The 27,667-nt window shown below is 40.6% G+C and overlaps 1 protein-coding gene across 5 annotated transcripts in view; it reads right to left on the reverse strand.

The window, feature by feature from the left end:
- Positions 1-463: 463 nt before the first annotated feature.
- The window catches only part of ACSL5 (acyl-CoA synthetase long chain family member 5), an 85,647-nt gene continuing 58,443 nt past the window's right edge, over positions 464-27,667 (reverse strand). For all 5 annotated transcript variants that reach the window (XM_007520006.3, XM_060171318.1, XM_060171316.1 and 2 more), the window contains 12 exons: positions 26,497-26,574; positions 25,405-25,539; positions 19,027-19,161; positions 17,022-17,117; positions 8,404-8,476; positions 7,473-7,561; positions 7,062-7,178; positions 4,148-4,291; positions 3,765-3,866; positions 2,840-2,911; positions 2,309-2,455; positions 464-675 (listed from right to left, as the gene is read on the reverse strand). In XM_007520006.3, coding sequence (XP_007520068.1) covers positions 2,315-2,455; positions 2,840-2,911; positions 3,765-3,866; positions 4,148-4,291; positions 7,062-7,178; positions 7,473-7,561; positions 8,404-8,476; positions 17,022-17,117; positions 19,027-19,161; positions 25,405-25,539; positions 26,497-26,574 — 1,182 coding nt within the window. In that variant the 3' untranslated portion in view covers positions 464-675; positions 2,309-2,314. The remainder of the gene's footprint in view (positions 676-2,308; positions 2,456-2,839; positions 2,912-3,764; positions 3,867-4,147; positions 4,292-7,061; positions 7,179-7,472; positions 7,562-8,403; positions 8,477-17,021; positions 17,118-19,026; positions 19,162-25,404; positions 25,540-26,496; positions 26,575-27,667) is intronic.

A 27,667-nucleotide genomic window follows, 5' to 3' on the forward strand; every position in this document is an offset into this window, starting at 1 on the left:
CCATGGCCGGTGCGCCGCTATGTTCCATCGCTGGGGAGCCAGAGACGACCCAAACTGCCCCTGCGGCTACAGACAGACTATGACCCACATAGTCAACGACTGCCACCTCTCCAGATTCAAAGGAGGTCTCGAAACTTTACATCAGGCTCAACCTGACGCTGTTGACTGGCTACGGAAGAAGGGCAAACGCTAGAAGAAGAAAGTTGTTATTGATGTCATAGCTGTTGGATAGGACAGAGAGAAATGGCGAGAGGAAGGGGAAGACAGAGAGGGGGAGAGAAAGACACCCGCAGACCTGCTTCACCGCCTGTGAAGGGACTCCCCTGCAGGTGGGGAGCTCCAACCAGGATCCTTACTCCAGTCCATGTGCTTTGCACCACATGCTCTTAACCTGCTGTGCTACCACCCAACTCCTCAAAGGCTAATTTTCATTGTGGTGAATGAGGAAGCATGCACTATACTGTAAGTTTTTGCAACAATTTATTTCAGACTTTACAAGAGGAAGCAGCGTGTTGTTTAAGAGTGAGTTTTAGTATTTCTTCCCAGAAGATAAGCCTGACATATAAACATCTTGTTTGCTAATAGGTCTTTGTTCTCAGCCCAGGAGATTACAGGAAAAGTGTACTTGATGTATATTTCAGCTCCTTCTCCCATAGCTTCCAGCTCAGCTGCAAACTGTGGAAAGCAAAATGAGTCATCATTTACAACTACAGATAACACTTGAATATTCATTCTGGACAAAATGTTATAGGTCCTTTTTTTTTGCCTTCAGGATTATCACTGGGGCTCTACTGGCACTACGAATCCACTGCTCCTGACAGCCTTTTTTTTTTTTTCTTCAATTTTATTGGATAGGACAGAGAATTTGAGAGAGGTGGGGGGAAGATAGAGAGGGAAAGATAGACACCTGTAGACCTGTGTCACCTCTTGCAGAGCAGGGTCCTCCCCACACACACACACATAGGTGGGGAGCCAGGGACTTGAACCGACATCCTTGTGGGGGTCCTTGCACTTCATACTATGTGCACTTAACCTGGTGTGACACTGCCCAACCCCCACAATTTTTTAAGTCTTCCAAGTAAGACACTAGAGAGCTAATATATGTGCACATAGACAGTAATGTACACACTACATAGAAGACATTCGTATCGTGCTCTGGGAGGTGGCGCAGTGGATAAAGTGTTGAACTCTCAAGCTATGAGGTCCCAAGTTCAATCCCCGGCTGCACATGTACCAGACTGATGTCTGGTTTTTCTCCTCCTATCTCTCTCCCTAATAAATAAATAAATAAATAAAATATTTTTTAAAAAGAAGACATTAGTTTCCTGAATATGATAAATATTAGTGATGTATTAAAACTCAATTTCAATTGCTTATAGTTTCATGAAATAGTTTTAAAAAATGTGAATCATAAATGTTTCATAAAAAAATAAATAAATAAATGTTTCAGAACTGAAAGATCTGTTACTTTGAATATAGCAGAGCTGTGTATTGAAACTATCAACAAGGTAGGTTTACTGTAAATTATCAAAAAGTCATACAGGGTCATTTTTACCCTTGAGGTCATGGTAATCTAATAAACGTTAGAAACCATAGGAAGGGCCGATGAATGTCAACATGCACCTTGAAGAACAGTATGCTGATAAAAGTAACCCTAAAACTAAAGTGTAGGCAACATTGAAGAGGAAGTGGATAAGATTTACTTGGTTCAGGACTAAACTTCCACCTTAAGTTTCTCAACTAAGTATGGCTTTATAATTTAGTAGGAGACATAAAAGAAAAAAAGGAAAACATTTTTTTCCCCTTTTTTTGTTTTTGTTTACCAGAGCACCGCTCAGCTCTGGCTTATGGTGGTGTGGGGGGTTGAACCTGGGAATTCAGAGCCTCAGGCATGAGAATCTCTTTGCAAAATCATGATATTATCTACCCCTGCCCATAAAATTAATTTTTAATATTTATTTATTCCCTTTTGTTGCCCTTGTTTTATTGTTGTGGTTATTATTGTTGTTGTTGTTACTGATGTCATTGTTGTTGGATAGGACTGAGAGAAATGGAGAGAGGAGGGGAAGACAGAGAGGGAGAGAGAAAGATAGACACCTGCAGACCTGCTTCACTGCTTGTGAACTGACTCCCCCGCAGGTGGGGAGCTAGGGGCTGGAACCCAGATCCGGAACTGGGATCCTTCTGCTGGTCCTTGCTTTGCGTCTGCGCTTAGCCCACTGTGCTACCACCCGACTCCCATAAAATTAATTTTTAATCATCTTTCCATATGGCAGGCTCCCTCCAAGCCCCTTCCTGCAGTGAGTACCTCCATCTACTCCTGGATTGTCTCATACAGGTGATCGATTTCAGCCCGGAAATATTTGGAAAGCTCTGCTCGCTTTGCTTTCAGTGTTGGTGTTAAAAGCCCGTTTTCAATGGAAAACAGATTTGGATGAAGAAAGATGTTCTTCACCTAGAAGAGAATGCACATACAAATATATGTATGTTTATTACTGTTGGGGCTTTTCAACAAAACCCCCTTAAGTACTATGTAAAGAAGCTTAAAGACGATTTAACCTTATAAAAGTGAAGTTGATGAAGACTGAGGGGACAGTGGCAAATATTCATTCTCTCACATTTATTTACAAGAGAGAGAAGTAGTGAGAAGAGAGTAGATAGTGAGCTGTAGCGAGGAAATGAACAAGTAATTACTAAAAGCTACAGCCATTTGCAGTTAACAGGTTAATGGCCAAAATCTAAAATCAGTTCCTTGGACACTGCATTTAAATTTCATTATAAATGGGAACTTGAAACTTTCAGTGTATTGAGATACCTGGATAATGTCAGTAGTACATACCTGCTCAAATGATTTAAGGCCACTTTCTTTCCCAATTTTCTGCAAGTCTTCTAAGATGGCTTGCTTTACAACCTATGAATATAAACGTATCTTAAAGCATGGCTGTTTCAAAAAGAGCCTGAATGAAAGACTAAGCAAGAAAGCTCATAAGGATAAAAGGCAGAGCACAAATGTATAGACAAGCAGATTTTATACAATATAGGGCTCAAAATAATTAATGTGAGAAGAAGAAAAATATAACTGTTAATAGGGCTTTCCTCTGGATGGTACTGTTTTTCTTCCTATTTTTTTCATAGTGTACATATTACTATACAAAGAATTTTAACATGCATCCTATTCTCCAGTCCAATAAGACTACTCAGTTCGGGCTGGGGAGATAGCATAATGGTTATGCAAACGCCTTAAAAGCCTGAGGCTCTGAGATCTCAGGTTCAATCCCCAGCACCACCATAAGCCACAACTGAGCAGTGTTCTTCTGGTCTCTTTCTCTCAGTATATTTCCCTCTGTGTCTACTCTTTCTCATTAAAATAAAATAAATGAAAATATTAAAAAAAAAAAAAAAGACTACTCAGTTCATCTATTAGGGCTGTCACAAATGCAGGAAGACTTTCTCTTTTCCAGAGAGAATCTTTGGTGGTATTTTTCCCTTTTCCCACAGGGGACTTCATGGGTATGCATTTCTTTTTTCTTTTCTTTTATTATTATTATTTCTTTATTGGGGATTAATGTTTTCCAGTTGACTGTAAATACAGTAGTTTGTACATGCATAACATTTCCCAGTTTTCCACATAACAATTCAACCCCCACTAGGTTCTCTGCCATCCTGTTCTAGGACCTGAACTTTCCCACCCACCCACCCCAGAGTCTTTTACTTTGGTGCAATCCAGGGTATGCATTTCTTAAGCTTTCTTCAGTGACACTCACTTGGTTTTGGCACATTTCTTCCAGTGACCCCTTAACCCCAAGTTTGGCTGCAAATGCGGGAAGCACATCTGGGTCGGGAACCACCACTGCTACTAAGGATGACTATGGAAAGGAAACACAAAGCGACATTCTGAGAAAACTGCTAACAGTGTCCCCCCGGTAGCTCCAGAATTCAGAATTTTTACCATGCTAACATCTCCCAATATCTCAACTTTAATACTAGTGTTTTACTCTTCTTACAGTGCATTTCAAACCCTCGTGGAGCTCTAATCCCACTTTCTCAGGTTTGTGACCTTAATACTTTGTTCATCCTAAGTCCACCATACAGATTCCACCTAATTCCAGGAAGCCACTTGAGCTACTGGTAAAGCAGTTATTATTACCCGCAAACTGTCTCCATGTACAAAAATTTGTGCCACTGGACTACTCCTGATGTAGACATTCTCTATTTTCTCTGGAGCAATATATTCTCCTTGGGCCAGCTTGAAAATATTCTTTTTGCGGTCGATGATCTTCAGAGTTCCATTCTGTATGAGATAGATAACAGTATCAGTGTTCTTGAAATCTAGCGGGAGTATCAGCAGAGAGCATGGTGAAGTCAAATGTACTGGGAGCTGAGCAGTGAAGTGGTGCACCTAGTTAAACACACATATTACCAAGCACAAGGATCCAGGTTCAAGGCCCCACTCCCCACTTGCGAGGAGTCTGCTTCACAAGTGGTAAAACAGGTCTGCAGTTGCCTTTCTCTCCCTCTCTCTATGTTTCTGTCCCCTCTCAATTTATCTCTGTTCTATCTAAAAAAAAAAAAAAAGTAGAATGAAAAGAAGAAAAAGAAAGCTGCTGGGAGCAGTGGATTCGTAGTACCAGCACAAAGCCCTGCAATAACCCTGGTGGCAATTAAAACAGTCAAACTTACCCTAAAGTTTTAAAACCTCTTTAAACGTCATGCTTTTAAATTTCAAGTCTTTTTTTCTTTTCCTTCCTGGGTTTTAAGGGGAGGGAAGGGAAGCAAGTTCCATATGTGTTTATGTGGTGAGTTAATGGTCAGAGGTTCTAGGATCTGCAAGGTAGTCTTATTCAAGAGAGAAACTCTGCAACTCTAAATTTCTAATAATTTAATTTTCAATTACTCTACTTCTCATAACTGTGAGAAATAGAAGAGGAGCTCTTTTATTAAACCTTGAGTGAGTTAGCTCTCTGCCCTTCCTTGATTCCCTTTTATGTTTCCCCCCTGTTAAGATCCAAAGCAAGCTAAAGCAACTCCGTTGTGCTAACACCAATTAAACACGTCAACAATTCTGCTTTTTAGGACAAAAGCAAGATGGGGAAAGCTTCCCTAACCAGGCACCGGAGAGGTCATCTGCCCCTTCATTTCTTTGTGTTAATTGATCTGCCGAACTTAGGTACTTGGGTCATCCTACTCTGCCACTCGAGGAAGACTGTTTCTGAAATGAGTGCAGCCTAAAATGTTCTAACTGTGACAAGCTCAGACTGATGGAAACTTAGAGGTTAGACAGGCTCCTGTGCTAAATACGAATAGATATGAGCCCTAGGTCCCTAGGCAGATCAATCAATGTGTCCTGGAACCCCACCTCCTCAGAGCCCTGCCCCACTAGGGAAAGATAGAAACAGGCTGTGGGTATGGATCAACCTATTCAGTGGAGAAGCAGTTAACAGAAGCCAGACCTACCACCTTCTACACCCCATAAAGATCTTCCATCCATACTCCCAGAGGGATAAAGAATAGGGAACACTCCAGTAGAGGGGAGGGAATATGGAACTCTGGTAGGAGGAATTAAATGGAATTTTACCCCTCTTATCCTACAATACTGTTAATAATTATTAAATCACCAATAAAAAGAGAATTTGAATTGCAGAAATGGGACAAGTGAAAATTACAATCCACATGATCACACTCTAGGTAGGGCTTTAGACTGGACCAGTCATTGGCAAGGCTGATTCAGCAAATCAATCATCATTCAACCTTAACAGACATCCGAAAGTTATTCATAAGACACTGCCCTTTATAACTCAAGTTTAGGGAGACATCATTGACTGCATCGTTGGTTTATTGGAGCAAAATGCTCTTACTCTACATAAACAACATATTAGGAGACCCAGATCAGTGAGAAGCAACATTAGGAAAAGAATTCTTGGAAAGTGCATTGGCCATATTTTTTTTTTTGGGGGGTGTTGCTTCAATCTTGAGAATATTGAGCAAAAAGAAGTTTCCAGCTCTAGTTACATTTTCTCTTCCCCAGCACACCAAGAAGAGGTCTTAGAAAATCCCTTGTGGGAGGTTTGAACATTCCGTCTATGGAATAATTTCTGTTCCTCTTAGGAAAACAGATGAAGTTCACAGAGACTATTCATTACATATCTGTAAGTTATACTTAAAACCCTTGTCTCAGTATAGACTCAATTTAGAAACCCTGCTTCTTTTATGTCTCTACATAGTACATAACTGGAAATAAACTTATACTTTAGAAACTTACAAAACGCCAACATTATAAGAAATGAGGTGCAGTCAAGGAGGTGGCATTGGAGTCTTAAGCATTGGACTCTTAAGTATGAGGTCCCCAGTTCAAACCCTGGCAGCACATCTACCAGAGTGATGTCTGGTTCTTTCTCTCTCGTTATTTCTCACGAATAAATAAATAACATCTTTAAAAACAAAACAAAACAAATGACATTATCCAATTACAATTTCTGCCTCAAAAAAGTGCAAAGGGGATAAGAAAATACTACTATAATTCCTTTCCTGCTGAAGTCACAATTTTCCTCTGCTTGTGAGCAAATCTATTTAATATTAAGGGAGCCATACGTTCAATTTTGGTCTGAAAATAGTGCTGGTAAGACTGACTACTGACGTTTTTGTGTATTTTTATTAAAATAAGCTAAAAAGAAAATCCTTCTACTGGTTAGTATTTGCTATCTCTTATAACACTGTGATCAAATATGATCATGAGAAATCAAAATGATCTTTTTAGCATTAAGAAAGTCTAATTATGGGAAACCCTATTCACATTGTGATTTTTATCAGGATTTCATTTGGGGGGTGGGGGTTCATGGAACAGTTGAACTTAGAATATACATCTTCAAACCCCTAAGCTAGGTCCCATCAAAATAGATGTTCTCTTTATAGTTTGAGAAAGTCAGAAACTAGTTAGGATACTGACCTAATCCCTCTAGTTGTCTCAACTGACTAGTCTCCTTGGTTCTCTGTTCATCTTGTTATTAAGCACATGTTTCTGTTAAGTCTAGCACACACAAAACTCATTTTGAAAAAACACTCACCGGGAGCCATCGACCAATATCTCCTGTGTGGAGCCAGCCATCCTTATCCAAAGCCTCATTTGTCTTTTCGGGGTCCTTCAGGTAACCTTTGAACACATTGGTGCCTCTGATGCAGACCTGCACATAAGACAGTGTAAAGTGGTGACAGTAGCAAAGGCTGATGCTCCAGGCACGGGTACTTCACAGCTCTGTTCATACCTTACATCATGTGATGGTCCCCACTACAGTGTGGATATCACCAGACTAATCTTCCCAATTATAGGGGATAGGAAACTGAGGCTCAGAAAAAAATCAATTTTTTATGAAGCATCTCATGTCAGAACTAACCCTGCTCACAATTGTGTGCTCTTTCTGGAGTAAATAGCCCCACCATGATTCTTTGGCAGTGGCCCCGGATTTCAAACTACATACCTCTCCTTCATTGTTCACTGAAAAATAGTTCATGTCAGGCACGTCTTCCAGTTTTATGTGATTGCAAGCTAAGGGGGCTCCAACATGGCCTAGAACACACCACATCAAATCAGCTGAGAAATAATACAGGGAGAAACCCCAGGCATATTTCTGAAATGTCTATGGGCTTGAAAGGAATAAGACCAGGGACAGGCAGTATGTATTCTGTTGAGTGCACGTTACCATGTGCAAGGACCCAGGTTCCAAACCCCGGTCCCCACCTGCAAGGAGGAAGCCTCATGAGCAGTGCTGCAGATGTCTCTCCTCCTCCCTCTCTATCTCTATCCATTTCTTTCAGTTCTATCAAATAAAAAAAAAAAAAAGAAAGGAAGCTGGGTGGTAGTGCAGTGGGTTAAGCACACACGGCACAAAGCACAAGGACCAGCATAAGGATCCCGGTTCAAGTCCCCGGCTCCCCACCTGCAGGTCTGCGGGTGTCTTTCTCCCCCCCCCCTTCCGTCCTCTCTCCATTTCTCTCTGTCTTATGCAACAATGACAATAACAATAATTACTACAACAATAAAAAACAACAAGGGCAACAAAAGGCAATAAATAAATATTAAGAAAAAAAAAGGAAAGGAAAAAAAATAGTCACCAGGAGCAATGAATTTGTTGTACAGTCACTAAACCCCAACCATAACTCTGGTGGCAATAGTAGGTGGGTGGGGGGAGAAGTAAGACTGAAACATCATCTGGCACCAGTGATGGGTTATCATGATAGGAATGTGACCTTTTATCATGATAAGATGTGACCTGGAGCAAATTCCAAGTTTCACATTTGCCAAATTGACATGGATCCAGAGCTTTGGGGTTATCTAAACTTCAAAGTCCTAGTCCAATAGAAGCTTTATCCCAACCACCACACTTACTGCCCTGGAGCTGCGGAACCGACCTGATGTCCAATCCCCGGGGGATGTGAATGTACAGCCAGCAGTGCATTCTGTTTGGCCGTAAGCTTCAAACACCTGGAGAAACCAAAGAAAGACTTAGACTCACTCAAGACAAAACATGAACTGGTCATGCCTGATAGTGAAAATTTAAGGAAAACAAGATCTCGAAGTACTTTGGTACTAAAAGATACAAATCTCCACACTATTAGGGAAAGAGAGAGGCAGACTGAGAGTATGGATCAACTAGTCAATGCCCATGCTCAGCGCAGAAGCAATTACAGAAGCCAGACCTTCCATCTTCTGCAACCCACAACGACCATGGATCCATGCTCCCAGAGGGATAGAGAATGGGAAAGCTATCAGGGGAGGGGATGGGATATGGAGATCAGGTGGTGGGAATTGTGTGGAGTTGTACCACTCCTATCCTACGGTTTTGTTAATGTCTCCTTTCTTAAATAAATAAATAAATAAATATACAAGTCTCCTCATCACTTCCTTCACTTTAACAATGAGAACATTTTCGAAGATCCAGGCCATTGAGGCAAAGGTCTCTGGCCAAACTGCTAAGTTATCACAACTGGGCATCTACTCAAAAAATCAAAAGGATCCAGAAATAGACCAGAAATATTGGAAACTTAAGACTGTATTTTGGGAAATAGGGTCTCTTCTTTGGAAGGGGAAATATAACTTATTCATGAAGTGATGTCCAGCCCTGTAGTAATTGAACTTGAACCTGGGCAATGGAGCTCTGCTGAAGGGATTGAAGAAAGTCGGAAGTGATCTTGAGGGAAACGGCAGTAGCTGTGATGTACAAAAGAGACTGGAAAAAAATTTTCCCATATAGAACCACACAGTGAAATGTTTCTCCCCTCTGTGAGCCACCAGGTCTTTAAACTACTCAACCCTCTTAATGTCACACAAAAGAATCCATGGGCAGCATGTAAATGATTAAGTAAAGCTGTGCCCCATCCTCATTTTAGTTACAAAAACAGACAGCAGGTAAGATGTGGTTTGTACTGCGGTCTGCTAACCCCTGTATTGAAAAAAGCCTTGCTAGAGAGGGAAACAAGGGCTTGGACCACTGCAGTGGGAGTGTGGCTTTAGATAGTGTTGCTCTTAGCGAGCCAGAGGAGAGCATTTCCCCAAGGTAATGTTAACAACCTTCCAATAAGTTGGTATTAAAGGTGGAGAGAAAGGAAAGTATGAAAAATAGCCAAAGTGGGGCTAGGTGGTGGCGCACCTAGTTAAGTACACACAGTACAGTGTGCAAGGACCCAGGTTCAAACCCCTGGTTCCCACTTGCAGGAGGAAAGCTTCACAAGTGGTAAAGCAGGGCTGCAAGTGTCTCTCTATTTCTTTCTCTCACTCTATCCCCCTCCTTCCCTCTCAGTTTGTTTCTATCTAACAATAAATAAATAGATTAAAATAAAAAAAATAATTAAAACAAAAAAGTGGTCCGGGAGGTGGTGCAGTGGATAAAGCACTGGACTCTCAAGCATGAGGTCCTGAGTTCAATCACCTGCAGCACATGTGCCAGTGATGTCTGGTTCTTTCTCTCTCCTCCTATCTTTCTCATTAATAAATAAAATCTTAAAAAAATAAAAAGAATAGTAAAAGTTACCCCACTTCTGAGAATTTATCCAAAGAATACAAAAACACTAACTTGAAGAAGCGCGTGCACCCCCCATAGTCATTACAGTATGATTTATATCAGTCAAGAGTTAGAAATAGGGCAGGAGTAGATAGTATAATGATTATGCAAAAAGACTCTCATGCCTGAGGCTCTGAAGTCCCAGGTTCAATTCCTTGCACCACCATAAACCAGAACTGATCAGTCCTCTGGAAAGAAAGAAAGGAAAGGAAGGAAGGGAGGAAGGAAGAAAGAAAGGAGGAAAGAAAGAAAGAGAGGAAAGAGAGAAAGGAAGGAAGGAAGGAAGGAAGGAAGGAAGGAAGGCAGGAAGGAAGGAAGAAAGGAAGGAAGGAAGGAAGGAAGGAAGGAAGGAAGAAAGAAAGAAATTCTATTATACTTGTAAGGACATACTATCCTATAGGGATAACTGCAGAGGTACTAAAGAATCACAAGTCTCCTCATCACTTCCTTGACTTTAACAATGAGAACATTTTTGAAGATCCAGGCCATTGAGGCAAAGCTCTCTGTATATATAAAGAAGTGACTAGAGATTCGACTTCCGGAGGCGGAGCTACGAGCAGCAGATCGCTTTCTCTCCTCTCCTCTCCTCTCCCGGATCAACTAGGAATACCAAAGGAGACCACCCGGACCGAAACAAGACAGGACTAGAATGACCACAGAAACCCAGTAAATCACCCGTGAGTACAAACACGCGTGGCTGGTGACAGAGAGGAGAGAGGGGCCTAAAGAGAGACTAAGTGACTGCTAACAGTTCAACAGTTTGTCAGTGGAGACACCACCTCCAGTCTGCTCCACCAACAAGGGGACAGCTGAAGGGAGGAAAGGACTCCCCAGAGACTCACCAAGTGCAACTCTGAGTCTCCATTGCTACTACCCTCAGAATCTGGAGCAGCAACAGGGAGGGACACCAGGGTACACCAGGGTACAGAGATCTAACCGGGAAACTCAGGAGAAGACCTATACCTTGGTGGCATAGCTGAGGGGCTGTGAAAGTCTCTTTGCATAACCACTGGATTATCTCTGCCACACCCTGCTTTATCTCTTGGTCAGGAGTCAGTGATTAAGCTAAGAAGCCTATTGATAGTTTAAAAGCCCTCAGGCTCCCATAGCCTACAGGGGAAAAAAAAAAAAGCTTTTACACCACTGAACTCCAACTCAGGGATTGAAAAAACTGTTAACTTATATAAAATGGTTAAAACAACAAGAAAAAATATTGGAGACTCGAACCAGGACAAGAGTCCAGCTAAAAGTCCTCCAGAGGGTGAAGCACAAAACAACGAGTTCAACATCCAAACATTAGCTAAGGAAATAATAACAGGAGTGAGTAAAGAATTTGAAAAAATTGTAATCAGAAATGCAGGAACAACAAATGAGAATATGGAAGAAAATTCTAATTATCTCATGGTTATTAGAGAGCTGAAAGCTGAAATCGCTGAGCTAAGAAGGCAACTAGCTGAACAAGCTAAAACAGTATCAGAGCAGGGCAACAAAATAGATGAACTCCAGAAAGCAGTAGAGGGCAGAGAGAATAGAATCAATGAGGCTGAAGACAGAATTAGCAAGATTGAGGATGAATTAGAGACAACTAAAAAAGAAGTAAGAGATCTCAAAAAGAGATTAAGAGATGCTGAAAACAACAACAGAGTCCTATGGGATGACTTCAAAAGAAACAATATACGCATTATTGGCTTACCAGAGGAAGAAAGAGAAGGGGAGGAAGAAAGCATTCTCCAGGCCATAATAGCTGAAAATTTCTCTAGTCTAGACAACACCAAAGACATAAAGATTCAAGAAGCCCAGAGGGTCCCAAACAGAATTAACCCAGACCTAAAGACACCAAGACATGTCATACTTAGATTGGAAAGGAATAAGGATAAAGAAAGGATCCTCAAGGCTGCAAGAGAAAAACAAAGAGTCACATACAAAGGAAAACCCATAAGATTAGCAGCAGACTTCTCCATACAAACACTACAGGCCAGAAGAGAATGGCAAGATATCTATCGAGTGCTCAATGAGAAAGGCTTTCAGCCAAGAATACTATATCCTGCTAGATTGTCATTCAGACTAGATGGAAGCATCAAAACCTTCTCAGACAAGCAACAGTTGAAGGAAGCAACCATCACCAAGCCTGCCCTGAAAGAAGTTCTGAAAGGTCTCCTATAAACAACCAGACCACCACAAATAGGACATATATCAAAACACTCTAAAACTCTACAAGAATGGCGTTAAAATATTTTCAATCTTTGATATCAATAAATGTCAATGGCCTGAATTCACCTATTAAAAGACACAGAGTAGGAAGATGGATCAGAAAACACAACCCAACAATATGTTGTCTACAGGAAACTCACCTAACTCAACAAGACAAACACAGACTTAAAGTGAAAGGATGGAAAACTATCATTCAAGCCAATGGCCCACAAAAAAGGGCAGGAGCAGCTATTCTCATGTCTGACATGATAGACTTTAAAATAGATAAGATTAAAAAAGATAGGAATGGACACTACTTAATGCTCAGAGGATCAGTCAATCAAGAGGACTTAACAATTATTAATATCTATGCACCCAATGAGAAGCCATCTAAATACATCAAACTTCTACTGAAAGAGCTACAGCAATATATTAACAGCAACACAATCATAGTAGGGGACTTCAACACCCCACTATCTCAACTTGACAGATCATCCAGGCAGAAAATCAGTAAAGACATAAGGGAGCTAAATGAAGAGATAGATAAACTAGAACTATTGGACATTTTCAGAGTCATTCATCCCAAGAAACTGGAATACACATTTTACTCAAATCCGCATGGATCATTCTCAAGGATAGACCATATGTTAGGCCACAAAGACAGCATCAGCCTATTCAAGAGCACTGAAATCATCCCAAGCATCTTCTCAGACCACAGTGGAATTAAACTAACACTTAACAATCAACAAAAGATTAGTAACAGTGCCAAAATGTGGAAGCTCAATAGTACACTTCTTAACAACTTCTGGGTCAAAAAGGAAATCAAGGAAGAAATCAAAATGTTTCGAGAGTTCAATGAAAATGAAGACACAAGCTATCAAAATATTTGGGACACAGCTAAAGCAGTCCTAAGAGGGAAGTTCATAGCTATACAAGCACACATTAGGAAACAAGAAAAGGCACAAATAAACAGCCTGATTGCACATCTTAAAGACCTAGAAGAAGAACAACAAAGGAATCCTAAAGCAACCAGAAGGACAGAAATTACTAAAGTTAGGGCAGAAATAAATAACATTGAGAATAGGAAAACCATACAAAAGATCAATGAAAGTAAATGTTGGTTCTTCGAAAGAGTAAACAAAATCGACAAACCTTTAGCCAGACTCACAAAACAAAAAAGGGAGAAGACCCAAATAAATCGGATAGTAAAGGAAAGAGGAGAAATCACAACAGACACTGCAGAAATTCAACATATCATGCGAGGCTTCTATGAACAACTATATGCCACCAAGCTAGAGAACCTGGAAGAAATGAATGATTTCCTAGATACCTATCAACTTCCAAAACTAAGTAAAGAGGAAGTGGATAACATGAACAGGCCCATCACAGCTAATGAAATTGAAACAGTTATCAAAAATCTTCCCAAAAATAAAAGTCCTGGACCAGATGGTTTTACAAATGAATTCTACAAAACTTTCAAAGAAGAACTAATACCTCTACTTTTAAAAGTCTTCCAGAAGATTGAAGACACTGGAATACTCCCTGCCAGCTTCTATGAAGCCAACATCACTCTGATACCAAAAGCAGACAGGGACACAACCAAAAAAGAAAACTACAGACCAATATCTCTGATGAACATAGATGCGAAAATATTGAACAAAATTCTAGCCAACCGGATACAGCAGTATATCAAAAAAATTGTTCATCATGACCAAGTGGGGTTTATCCCAGGCATGCAAGGTTGGTTTAATATACGTAAATCAATCAATGTGATCCACCACATCAACAATAGCAAGACCAAAAACCACATGGTCATATCAATAGATGCAGAGAAAGCCTTTGACAAAATACAACATCCCTTTATGATCAAAACACTACAAAAAATAGGAATAGATGGAAAATTTCTGAAGATAGTGGAGTCTATATATAGCAAACCTACAGCCAACATCATACTCAATGGTGAAAAACTGGAAGCATTTCCCCTCAGATCAGGTACTAGACAGGGCTGCCCACTATCACCATTACTATTCAACATAGTGTTGGAAGTTCTTGCCATAGCAATCAGGCAGGAGCAAGGAATTAAAGGCATACAGATTGGAAGAGAAGAAGTCAAACTCTCCTTATTTGCAGATGACATGATAGTATACATGGAAAAACCTAAGGAATCCAGCAAGAAGCTTTTGGAAATCATCAGGCAATATAGTAATGTGTCAGGCTATAAAATTAACATTCAAAAGTCAGTGGCATTCCTCTATGCAAACACTAAGTTAGAAGAAATTGAAATCCAGAAATCAGTTCCTTTTTCTATAGCAACAAAAACAATAAAATATCTAGGAATAAACCTAACCAAAGAAGTGAAAGACTTGTATACTGAAAATTATGAGTCACTACTCAAAGAAATTGAAAAAGACACAAAGAAGTGGAAAGATATTCCATGTTCATGGGTTGGAAGAATTAACATCATCAAAATGAATATATTACCCAGAGCCATCTACAAATTTAATGCTATCCCCATCAAGATCCCAAGCACATTTTTTAGGAGAATAGAAAAAATGCTACAAATGTTTATCTGGAACCAGAAAAGACCTAGAATTGCCAAAACAATCTTGAGAAAAAAGAACAGAACTGGAGGCATCACACTGCCAGATCTCAAACTGTATTATAGGGCCATTGTCATCAAAACTGCTTGGTACTGGAATATGAACAGACACACTGACCAGTGGAATAGAATTGAGAGCCCAGAAATGAGGCCCCACACGTATGGACATCTAATCTTTGACAAAGGGACCCAGACTATTATATGGGGGAAGCAGAGTCTCTTCAACAAATGGTGTTGGAAATAATGGGTTGAAACATGCGGAAGAATGAAACTGAATCACTGTATTTCACCAAATACAAAACTAAATTCCAAGTGGATCAAGGACTTGGATGTTAGACCAGAAACTATCAGATATTTAGAGGAAAATATTGGCAGAACTTTTTTCCGCATAAATTTTAAAGACATTTTCAATGAAACGAATCCAATTACAAGGAAGACTAAGGCAAGTATAAACCTATGGGACTACATCAAATTAAAAAGCTTCTTCACAGCAAAAGAAACCACTACCCAAATCAAGAGACCCCTCACAGAATGGGAGAAGATCTTTACATTCCATACATCAGATAAGAGTTTAATAACCAACATATATAAAGAGCTTGCCAGATTCAACAACAAGACAACAAAAACCCCATCCAAAAATGGGGGGAGGACATGGACAAAATATTCACCACAGAAGAGATCCAAAAGGCCAAGAAACACATGAAAAAATGCTCCAAGTCTCTGATTGTCAGAGAAATGCAAATCAAGACAACAATGAGATATCACTTCACTCCTGTGAGAATGTCACACATCAGAAAAGGTAACAGCAGCAAATGCTGGAGAGGGTGTGGGGTCAAAGGAACCCTCCTGCACTGCTGGTGGGAATGTCAATTGGTCCAACCTCTGTGGAGAACAGTCTGGAGAACTCTCAGAAGTCTAGAAATGGACCTACCCTATGACCCTGCAATTCCCCTCCTGGGGATATATCCTAAGGAACCCAACACATCCATCCAAAAAGATCTGTGTACACATATGTTCTTGGCAGCACAATTTGTAATAGCCAAAACCTGGAAGCAACCCAGGTGTCCAACAACAGATGAGTGGCTGAGCAAGTTGTGGTATATATACACAATGGAATACTACTCAGCTGTAAAAAATGGTGACTTCACCGTTTTCAGCCGATCTTGGATGGACCTTGAAAAAATCATGTTGAGTGAAATAAGTCAGGAACAGAAGGATGAATACGGGATGATCTCACTCTCAGGCCGAAGTTGAAAAACAAGATTAGAAAAGAAAACACAAGTCGAACCTGAAATGGAATTGGAGTATTACACCAAAGTAAAAGACTCTGGGGTGGGTGGGTGGGTGGGGAGAATACAGGTCCATGAAAAATGATGAATGAAATAGTGGGGGTTGTATTGTTAAATGGGAATCTGGGGAATGTTATGCATGTAAAAAAAAAAAGGAAGAAGAAGTAGAAACGCAAAGCAGAAATTGACTGAGTTTGGAGTATGACACCAAAGTAAGAAAGCAGAAGTATACTAGAGTTTGCAGTGAGTACCTCCCTAATACTTCCTCTCCACTTTTCCAAGCTTTGGGTCCATGATTGCTCAACAATTTGTTTGGCTTTGTATGTTAACTCTCTTTTCAGTCTCCAGGTTCCAAGTGTCATCAGGATGCCGGCCAGACTTCCCTGGATTGAAGACCCCACCAATATGTCCTGGAGCTCGGCTTCCCCAGAGACCCACCCTACTAGGGAAAGAGAGAGGCAGAGGCAGACTGGGAGTATGGACCGACCAGTCAACGCCCATGTTCAGCGGGGAAGCAATTACAGAAGCCAGACCTTCTACCTTCTGCAACCCACAATGACCCTGGGTCCATGCTCCCAGAGGGATAGAGAATGGGAAAGCTATCGGGGGAGGGGGTGGGATATGGAGATTGGGCGGTGGGAATTGTGTGGAGTTGTACCCCTCCTACCCTATGGTTTTGTTAATTAATCCTTTCTTAAATAAAAAAAAAAAAAACTAAAAAAAAAAAAAAAGAAGTGACTAGCAGGGTAATTTCTCTTGAGTTAGAGATATGGGGTGATCCTTTGGTGCTTTCTGGTTCTACTTTCACCTTTATTGAAAACTTGATGTGTAAACAGTGAACTTGATGTGTGGAAGAAACTCAAATCAGATGTCTTCAAAGAAAGTGCTTACCTGACATCCCAGTGCTGCCCGGAGGAATGTGAGGACTGGAGAGGAGATGGGGGCGGCTCCAGTGACCATGAGGCGGATTTTCCCACCCAGGCTATCCTGCGTGGGGGAAGCATAAGGATCAATGAAGCTGATACCCTGGGTCTCCATTTCCTCCACCTCAAAAAGAGATAATAGTCCACCACCACCACCACCCCCCATGCTTTTAGGAAAATGAAAGCAGTTAACTGGTAAAGCACTTAGTGTAGGGCATGGCACTGAAAAGCATACTTAAATTTTTTTTCCTACTTTGTGTTTTCTTCTTTTTCAGCTTTTTAAAAATTATTATTAATGATTTAGTTACGATCAACAAGACTGGGATAATAGGGGTACAATTCCATGCAATTCCCACCACCATAGTTCTATATCCCATCCCCTCCATTGAAAGTTTCCCTATTCTTTACCCCCCTGGGAGTATGGACCAAAGCTCTTTAATGGTGTGCAGAAGGTGGAAGTTCTGGCTTCTATAATTGCTTCTCCGCTGAACATGGGCATTGACAGGTTGATCCATACCCCTAACTTGTTTCTATCTTTCCCCAATGGGGGCAGGAATCTGGAGAGCTTCTGCATAGCCAAAGAAACTATCACACAAAGAGACACTTAAATCTTAGAGCAGTTACTGTCACCACCATTCATAACTGGATCTCAACCTGTTATAGACATAGGCATAAATGTATGTCAAGGTCATCACTGGTGTCTACAGGGTTCCACTATCACTGATGGCCCTTATTTATTTTTTTATATAAGGTGAGAGACAGAGAGAGATTGGGAGGAAGACAATGAGAGACAGACAGATGGGGGCATATCTGCAGCACTACTGCACCACTCATGAAGCTCCCCACCCCTCACAGGTTGGGACCAGAGTCTTGAACCCAGGTCCTTGCCCACAGTAATGTGTGTAACTCTACTAGTTGTGCCACTGCCCAGACGCCTGGTCTGAATTTTTAAAAATACTTTATGTTTTTATAGCTTTAAATTTTTATTTACTTATTTACATATATATTGCATAGAGACAGAAAGAAATTGAGAGAGGAGAGAGAGAGCTAGAAAAGGAAAGAGAAAGACACTTCAGACTTGTTTCACCACTCATGAAGCTTCCCCTCTTGCAAGTGGAGACCAGGGACTTGAACACAGGTCTTTGAACACTGTAATGTATATATTTTACCATGTGCACCATTGTAAGTCCCACTTCAACCTGCATTTAAAAAATTATTACTAAATAAATCTTCAAATTGCTTATAATTCCAACAGATACCTAAAAGAAAAAAATACATATATAGCACTAGAGTCTAAGTAAAATTTCTATTTTAAAAATACTGTACTTTTTATTTATTTAATTTATTTATTGGATAGAGACAGAGAAATTGAGAGGAAAGATGGAGACAAAAATTGTGAGGTAATGAGAGAAAGAGACACTAGAATCACTGCTTCACTACTTATGAAGCTTTCTTCTACAGGTAGGGACCAGGGGCTTGAACCCAGGTCCTTGTGCATTGTAATGTGTTTACTTAACCAGGTGTGCCATGTCCTGGTCCCAAAACTTCTGTTTTCTTTTTTTTTCTCTTTTTTTTTTTCTTTCTTTTTTTTTTTTTTTCTATTTTCTTTTTACAAGTATTTTATTTATGTGTTAATGGGAAGGCCAGGAGGAGAGAGAGAGAGAGAGAGAGAGAGAGAGAGAGAGAGAGAAAATAAGAACATCACTCTGGTTTATGTGCTGCCAGGGATCAAACTTGGGACCTCAAGAGTTCATTGCTTTATCCACTGCACCACCTCCTAGACCACAAAAACTCTATATTCTATCTGATTTGTATCATAGACAAAATTATCCAAGAGACACTCAAAAAGCACTGAGCATGAAAAGAGCCAAAGAATCTGAAGTAACAAGACACTCAGCCATCAAAGAAAGAGAAAGGCGTGTTGCCTCCATGGACAGTACACATCTTTGCCAGACCCAGAATTACCAACCTACCTGAATCTTTCCAAAGATGATCTTGTCCCAGATACTGTTGCGTCTGATAATGCCCTTTTTCACTTCACTGAATTTACATGCAACAGCCAAGTTCAGCAAGAACTTCTTCAAGGGTGTCTTGGCTTCATTTTGTACCTGAAGGATGAGAACTCATCTTTTAGTTGGAAACCTGTTGAAGATACTCACCAAGGTCAGTCAGTGAGCAACTGATGCTGCTACTGGTTTCATTAACAAAGTGGTTCTCATTCATCAACTGTGACTGGCTGGCAATCAGTTCAGAGACATTAAGAAAGAAGTGAACTGAGCACCCCATAACAGAACTTCAGCTACTCCAGATTCTTTGTCCTGGATAAACAATTTTGACAATGGAAATAAGCATCTCTTCAAAAGGTAATCAATATGTATGTACAAAAACACCTGGGAATACTAACTAAACAACTCACCTGGGAACCACGTCTAGAACTTGGGTTTATTAGGTCAAAGAACGATTTGGCAGGCTGAGTTCTACTTTTTTTTTTCTTGCAATTTGTATGTAGCACCAGGGAGTGTATCTGGACCCTTGTACATGCATGACACAGCTGAATAGTCTCCCTGACCCAATCTCTTTATTTCTTTTTTAAAAAGAAAGAAAAGACAGGCAGACAGACAGACAGAGAGAGAGAGAGAGATGGAGAGAGAAGATACCATAGCACTTCTCCATCATCCATGGAGCTTCCATGAGAACACTAATGCTGTCCATGGTGCTCACATGTGTTGCCAGGGTTCGAACCCAAGACCTCATACACATCAAGGCATGTGTTCTTTTTTAAAATATTTATTTATTTATTTATTCCCTTTTGTTTCCCTTGTTTTAATGTTGTAGTTATTGTTGTTGATGTCGTCATTGTTAGATAAGACAGAGAGAAATGGAGAGAGGAGGGGAAAGGAGAGAGGGAAAGAGAAAGACACCTACAGACCTGCTTCACCACTTGTGAAGCGACTCCCCTGCAGGTGGGGAGCCGGGGGGGCTCGAACCGGGATCCTTACGCTTGCCCTTGTGCTTTGCACCACCTGCACTTAACCGGCAGCACTACCGCCCAACTACCGAGGCATGTGTTCTACTGAATGAACTATCTCTCAGCTCAGAATCTGCCATTTGAAGCAAGTACCACCTTCCCCTGCCATCTCTTGCCTCTTTTATGTTTACATAGAATAAGCCTGGAAGAATACCACTTTTTCTACCATTAAAATTCCTTTAGCTGCCACATATAAAGCCTAACAAGCCTTCCTACTAATGTAATTTTTTTAACCTTTGAGCTTAGTCTGATATTGTTTTCCCAGTTCATATTTTTCACTAGTCTTCCCTCATCAGCCTCACCATGACCCTATAATAAACCAACTACACCCCTGTCAAAGGAAAGCTTCACCAAATAAAATTCAAAGAAAACATCCTCAACTTCACAATTAAATTCTGAACTCTATAATCTTGCTTTCAAGACTCCATATGCCACCAAGCTAGAGAACCTGGAAGAAATGAACAATTTCCTAGATACCTACCAACTTCCAAAAGTAAGTAAAGAGGAAGTGGATAACATGAACAGGCCCATCACAGCTAATGAAATTGAAACAGTTATCAAAAATCTCCCCAAAAATAAAAGTCCTGGACCAGATGGTTTTACAAATGAATTCTACAAAACCTTCAAAGAAGAACTAATACCTCTACTTTTAAAAGTCTTCCAGAAGATTGAAGACACTGGAATACTCCCTGCCAGCTTCTATGAAGCCAACATCACTCTGATACCAAAAGCAGACAGGGACACAACCAAAAAAGAAAGCTACAGACCAATATCTCTGATGAACATAGATGCGAAAATATTGAATAAAATTCTAGCTAACCAGATACAGCAGTATATCAAAAAGATTGTTCATCATGACCAAGTGGGATTTATCCCAGGCATGCAAGGTTGGTTTAATATACGTAAATCAATCAATGTGATCCACCACATCAACAAAAGCAAGACCAAAAACCACATGGTCATATCAGTAGATGCAGAGAAAGCCTTTGACAAAATACAACATCCCTTTATGATCAAAACACTACAAAAAATGGGAATAGATGGAAAATTCCTGAAGATAGTGGAGTCTATATATATAGCAAACCTACAGCCAACATCATACTCAATGGTGAAAAACTGGAAGCATTTCCACTCAGATCAGGTACTGGACAAGGCTGCCCACTATCACCATTACTATTCAACATAGTGTTGGAAGCTCTTGCCATAGCAATCAGGCAGGAACAAGGAATTAAAGGGATACAGATTGGAAGAGAAGAAGTCAAACTCTCCCTATTTGCAGATGACATGATATTATACATAGGAAAACCTAGGGAATCCAGCAAGAAGCTTTTGGAAATCATCAGGCAATACAGTAAGGTGTCAGGCTACAAAATTAACATTCAAAAGTTAGTCCTCTATGCAAACACTAAGCTAGAAGAAATTGAAATCCAGAAATCAATTCCTTTTACAATAGCAACAAAAACAATAAAATATGTAGGAGTAAATCTAACCAAAAAGTGAAAGACTTGTATACTGAGAATTATGAGTCACTACTCAAAGAAATTGAAAAAGACACAAAGAAGTGGAAAGATATACCATGTACATGGATTGGAAGAATTAACATCAAAATGAATATACTACCCAGAGCCATCTACAAATTTAATGCTATCCCCATCAAGATCCCAAGCACATTTTTTAGGAGAATAGAAAAAATGCTACAAATGTTTATCTGGAACCAGAAAAGACCTAGAATTGCCAAAACAATCTTGAGAAAAAAGAACAGAAACGGAGGCATCATACTCCCAGATTTCAAACTGTATTATAGAGCCATTGTCATCAAAACTGCTTGGTACTGGAACATGAATAGACATACTGACCAGTGGAATAGAATTGAGAGCCCAGAAGTGAGCCCCCATACCTATGGACATCTACTCTTTGACAAAGGGGCTCAGACTATTAAATGGGGAAAGCAAAGTCTCTTCAACAAATGATGTTGGAAACAATGGGTTGAAACATGCAGACGAATGAAACTGAATCACTGTATTTCACCAAATACAAAAGTAAATTCCAAGTGGATCTAGGACTTGGATGTTAGACCAGAAACTATCAGATACTTAGAGGAAAATATTGGCAGAACTCATTTCTGCATATACTTTAAAGACATCTTCAATGAAATGAATCCAATTACAAAGAAGAGTAAGGCAAGTATAAACCTATGGAACTACATCAAATTAAAAAGTTTCTTCACAGCAAAAGAAACCACTACCCAGACCAAGAGACCCCTCACAGAATGGGAGAAGATCTTTATATGCCATACATCAGATAAGAGTTTAATAACCAACATATATAAAGAGCTTGCCAGACTCAACAACAAGATAACAAATAACCCCATCCAAAAATGAGGGGAGGACTTGGACAGAATATTCACCACAGAAGAGATCCAAAAGGCCGAGAAACCCCTAATACTTCCTCTCCACTTTTCCAAGCTTTGGGTCCATGATTGCTCAACAATTTGTTTGGCTTTGTATGTTAACTCTCTTTTCAGTCAACAGGTTCCAGGTGTCATCAGGATGCCAGCCAGACTTCCCTGGATTGAAGACACCACCAATGTGTCCTGGAGCTCAGCTTCCCCAGAGACCCATCCTACTAGGGAAAGAGAGAGGCAGACTGGGAGTATGGACCGACCAGTCAACGCCCATGTTCAGCGAGGAAGCAATTACAGAAGCCAGACCTTCTACCTTCTGCAACCCTCAATGACCCTGGGTCCATGCTCCCAGAGGGATAGAGAATGGGAAAGCTATCGGGGGAGGGGGTGGGATATGGAGATTGGGCGGTGGGAATTGTGTGGAGTTGTACCCCTCCTACCCTATGGTTTTGTTAATTAATCCTTTCTTTAATAAAAAAAAAAAAAAAGGCCGAGAAACACATGAAAAAATGCTCCAAGTCTCTGATTGTCAGAGAAATGCAAATCAAGACAACAATGAGATACCACTTTATTCCTGTGAGAATGTCATACATCAGAAAAGGTAACAGCAGCAAATGCTGGAGAGGGTGTGGGGTCAAAGGAACCCTCCTGCACTGCTGGTGGGAATGTCAATTGGTCCAATCTTGTGGAGAACAGTCTGGAGAACTCTCAGAAGGCTACCCTATGATCCTGCAATTCCTCTCCTAAGGAACCCAACACATCCATCCAAAAAGATTTGTGTACACATATGCTCTTGGCAGCACAATTTGTAATAGCCAAAACCTGGAAGCAACCCAGGTGTCCAACAACAGATGAGTGGCTGAGCAAGTTGTGGTATATATACACAATGGAATACTACTCAACTATTAAAAATGGTGACTTCACCGTTTTCAGCCGATCTTGGATGGACCTTGAAAAATTCATGTTAAGTGAAATAAGTCAGAAACAGAAGGATGAATGTGGGATGATCTCACTCTCAGGCAGAAGTTGAAAAACAAGATCAGAAAAGAAAACACAAGTCGAACCTGAAATGGAATTGGCATATTGCACCAAAGTAAAAGACTCTGGGGTGGGGGTGGGGAGAATACAGGTCCATGAAGGATGATAAATGACATAGTGGGGGTTGTATTGTTAAATGGGAAACTGGGGAATGTTATGCATGAACAAGCTATTGTATTTACTGTTGAATGTAAAACATTAATTCCCCAATAAAGAAAAAAAAAAAAAAAGAAAACATCCTCAACTTCACAATTATATTCTGAACTCTATAATCTTGCTTTCAAGACTCCATCCTGATGGAAGTCTGATTCAAGCAAACCAAAGTCACTTTGCAGTTTAAAATCTGAAGATGACCCCCAGCTATTGGCCATATCTTTAGTCCCATACCCAGGTCTCCAACCAACTGGAACAGCTTATCCATACTTCCTAATACCCACTGTGCTCTAGCATCTAAGTACCTCTTCATACCTGTATCAGCACCTTGTCAATACCTTGCCATCTCTTTCCAAGATCTACATGCAAAAGCTGTCCACATAGTATCACTCCTGACAACTCTCGTAGGCTTAAAAGATAAAGTTTTCTTCAATACTCACAAGACTCCGTCTCATCACCATATTCTAAAATACATCTCCCTCAGAAGTTAAAAGAAAAATCCTACACTATAAACAAAAATCATAATGAACACTATTGTAGGGAAATATTAACATTTTTTTCCCACACTTCTGTTGGAAACCATGACTTTCCAGACCTCCCACCTTCTGCACCCCATTATGACCCTGGGTCCATACTCCCAGAGGTATAAAGAATAGTAAAGCTATCAAGGGAGAGGATTGGATACGGAATTTTGGGGGTGGGAATTGTGTGCAATTGTACCCCTCTTATCTTATAGTCTTGTCAAGATTTCTATTTCATAAACAAAAATTAAAAAAAGAAGAAACCATGACTTTCATGGTTTTGAGGGGTCATCTGTTTTCTCGAATGCAATCTGAGCTACCTCTGATGAGATTCTCATACATGAGGAGGAATGTTGGTAGAAATTATGACCATATGTCACTTCCTACCATGGGCTACCATGACTAAAGAATTATGAAATAGGGGTGGGGGTAGATAGAATAATGGTTATGCAAACAGACTCTCATGCCTGAGGCTCTGAAATCCCAGGTTCTATCCCCCGCACCACAAGCCAGAGCTGAGCAGTGCTTTGGCAAAAAAAAAAGAAAAAAAAAAAATATATATATGACATAGTCAAACGTGTGGTTCAGAGTCTGGGCTATTATTATATTGCCCAGATTAAATATCAGATCCAGGGACTTCAGGGAGAAATAAACTAATTCAAAACATGAGTGAGAAACACACAGGAAAAACTTGTGGGGGGAGTTCTTTTTTCTAGGAGGGGGAATAGTTATAGCAGATTCCTAGTAGGAACAAGGTCCCAGATTAAATCTCCTGCAGTGCTTATAACTGGAACCATACTCCTGTCTTTTCATTAAATAAATACACCTTTTTTTTTTTTTAAAGAAGAGCTTACTAGAACATTTTGTGTCAAAGACAAGAAAGTTATCCAAACCAACTGAGGTCCTATCAATAGAACACCTGAGCATTTTTTTTTTTTTAGGCCAAAAAATGCTCTGCCTTATAGTGGTGCCAAGAGTTGAAATTGGGACCTCTGGTACCTTGGCACAAAAATCTGATGCACTACTGATGGTGTTATCTCTTGAGCCTCACAGGAACAATTTGATGAACTTCCAAGCTAAAACAACTTGAACGTGAAGAAAAGGGACTATGGGAGAGGAGTTACTAATAGCCTTAGTCAGACATGAACCCCAGAGCCCCAGACAGTTCCTTTAGCTCATGTCTAAGCTACAGAGGCAAGGCCAGTACCTTATCATAGACCCTGTTAAGGAGCCGAGGCACTGTAGGGAACACCGTGGGCTTTAGAGTCTTCATGTCATCAGGCAGCAACCGAATATCTCCTTGGAAGAACCCAACTCTGGCCCCACAAGAGTACACAACAGTCTAAAGGCAAAAGCAAAAAAGAGGGTTCAGTTTAAAAGATCACTGTAATTGGGGTATTCCTTGGAGAGAATTGAGTTACTAGGGTGAAAGCCATGAATACTTTTCACAAGTACAGCACCCCTCCCCTACCATTTCAGGAACCTAGAACTCTGGGAGTCTATGTCTAGGGCCCACTGGGGTTGTGGTATGGGCAAGATAGTTTGTGAGTTTTGAGAGTCCACCCCGACTCCACCCACAGCTCTGAGTGACAGTGTCAGATATCACTTTCTATGAAGACTTTATTATATCTCACTAAGCAAAAATTCAACTGTCAAATAAATTAGAGCATGCCTAGAGTTGTAAGAGTATCACAACTTCAGAAATGTTGCAATCCAGAAACATACACTTGATAGGATTGCTATTGTATTAATCAGACAGCCCACTTTTATGCCCATGGAACTGAATTTCATATCTCACTGGATGAACTTGTTGAAGAGACGCTCAAGTGGGGAGCAGAAAGGAATTGTCCTCCATACTGCATCCTGTTTCTGAAAGGCCAGCATTGCTCTCAGTAACCAAAGCAGCCTCAGAATAGCCTGGAAAGTCTCACCACCCTTGTACTACCCTGTATTCCCTGGACATCTGAAAAAATCAAATGCTCCTTCTCTGTCCCCAGCCCTAGATCTTTTTAAATATTCTAGTCAAAGTAAAACTGGACACACGTGTGAGCCACGTTCTAACCTCACTGGCATAGCATCCCCCACCTCACTCCAGTTGCAGACCCTGTGGTACTCGTAGGATCCACAGGAAAGTCCCAGCAGCAAGTTAGGGGAAAGTGTCAGAATTAGAACTTGAGGATTTATCTGGACCAACCCAATGCCTGTCCCCTTTATGCCAGGAAAAAGACAAGATATGGAACTAGCAAGCCAGATGATTGATTTCCTTTTCACAGACCTGCCAGGAGCACAAGACACTCACCTGTACAATCCTCTCAAACATATGAGCCAAGGGGAGGTAGGATATGCTCACATCCTCAGGGGTGGGCTCGAAACTGTACTGCAGAGCAGGAAGCAAAGAGGAGATACTTTCAAGTTAATGCCAATTTTCTCTTCCCAAAGAGCTCTAGAAGCTTCTCCTTCCTGGGATTGCCACATATGGTTATGTAGTTGTTGCATTTCATAACTCTAAGAGGTACCCTTCTGCACTGAGTGAGAGATGTGCAGAAATCTGCAAAATTCAGGTTTGCAAATGCACAGTCCTCTGGGAAAAAAAAAATGTACCACTATTTGTCCATGCTCCGATCTTTCACCTTGTTTTGGTTTACTTACTTATTGGCCTGTATGTTTTGCTACCAGGGTTATCTCTGAGGCTCAGTGCCTACATGACTCCTCCACTTTTTGTGGCCTCCACCCATCCCTTTTCCTATTTATGATAGAAACAGATAGAAATAGAGGCAGAGGTACCAAGAGAAAGAGAGAGACACCTGCAACACTGCCCCAAAGCTTGTGAAGCTTCCACCGTGCATCTGATGCCTGGGGACACAAACATAGATCCTAGCACATGGTAACATGTGCAGTCTATCAGGTACAGCAAGATATGGTTTCTCTCTCTATCTCTCTCTTTTATTTTATTTTAGATTCATTTACTTTCATGAGAGTGACAGACATAGAGAGACCGGCAGAGACTGAACAGACGCCCTAGAGCCTCAAGCATGAAAGTCCGTTGTGTTACCACTAAGCTATATCCCAGCCCTTTACCATGTTTTTCTTCTCTGTCTCCTGTAACTTATCACATACAAGTGCATGTGTATTTAAAACTTGTTTTCTCAGCGCACTAAATGTCATCATTATAAAGTAAACCTTCAGGGGGTCAGGTGGTGGCACAGCAAGTTAAGCGCAAATGACGCAAAGCGCAAGGACTGGAGGAAGAATTGCAGTTTGAGCCCCCAAATCCCCACCTGCAGGGGAGTCGCTTCACAGGCGGTGAAGCAGGTCTGCAGGTGTCTCTCTTTCTCTTTCCCTTTCTGTCTTCCCCTCCTCTCTCCATTTCTCTCTGTCCTATCCAACAATGAATGACATCAACAATAACAGTAACACAACAAGGCTACAACAACAAGGGCAACAAAAGAGAGAAAAAAATGGCCTTCAGG

The sequence above is a fragment of the Erinaceus europaeus genome, chromosome 14 (assembly GCF_950295315.1).
Source record: "Erinaceus europaeus chromosome 14, mEriEur2.1, whole genome shotgun sequence".
Lineage (NCBI taxonomy): Eukaryota > Metazoa > Chordata > Mammalia > Eulipotyphla > Erinaceidae > Erinaceus > Erinaceus europaeus.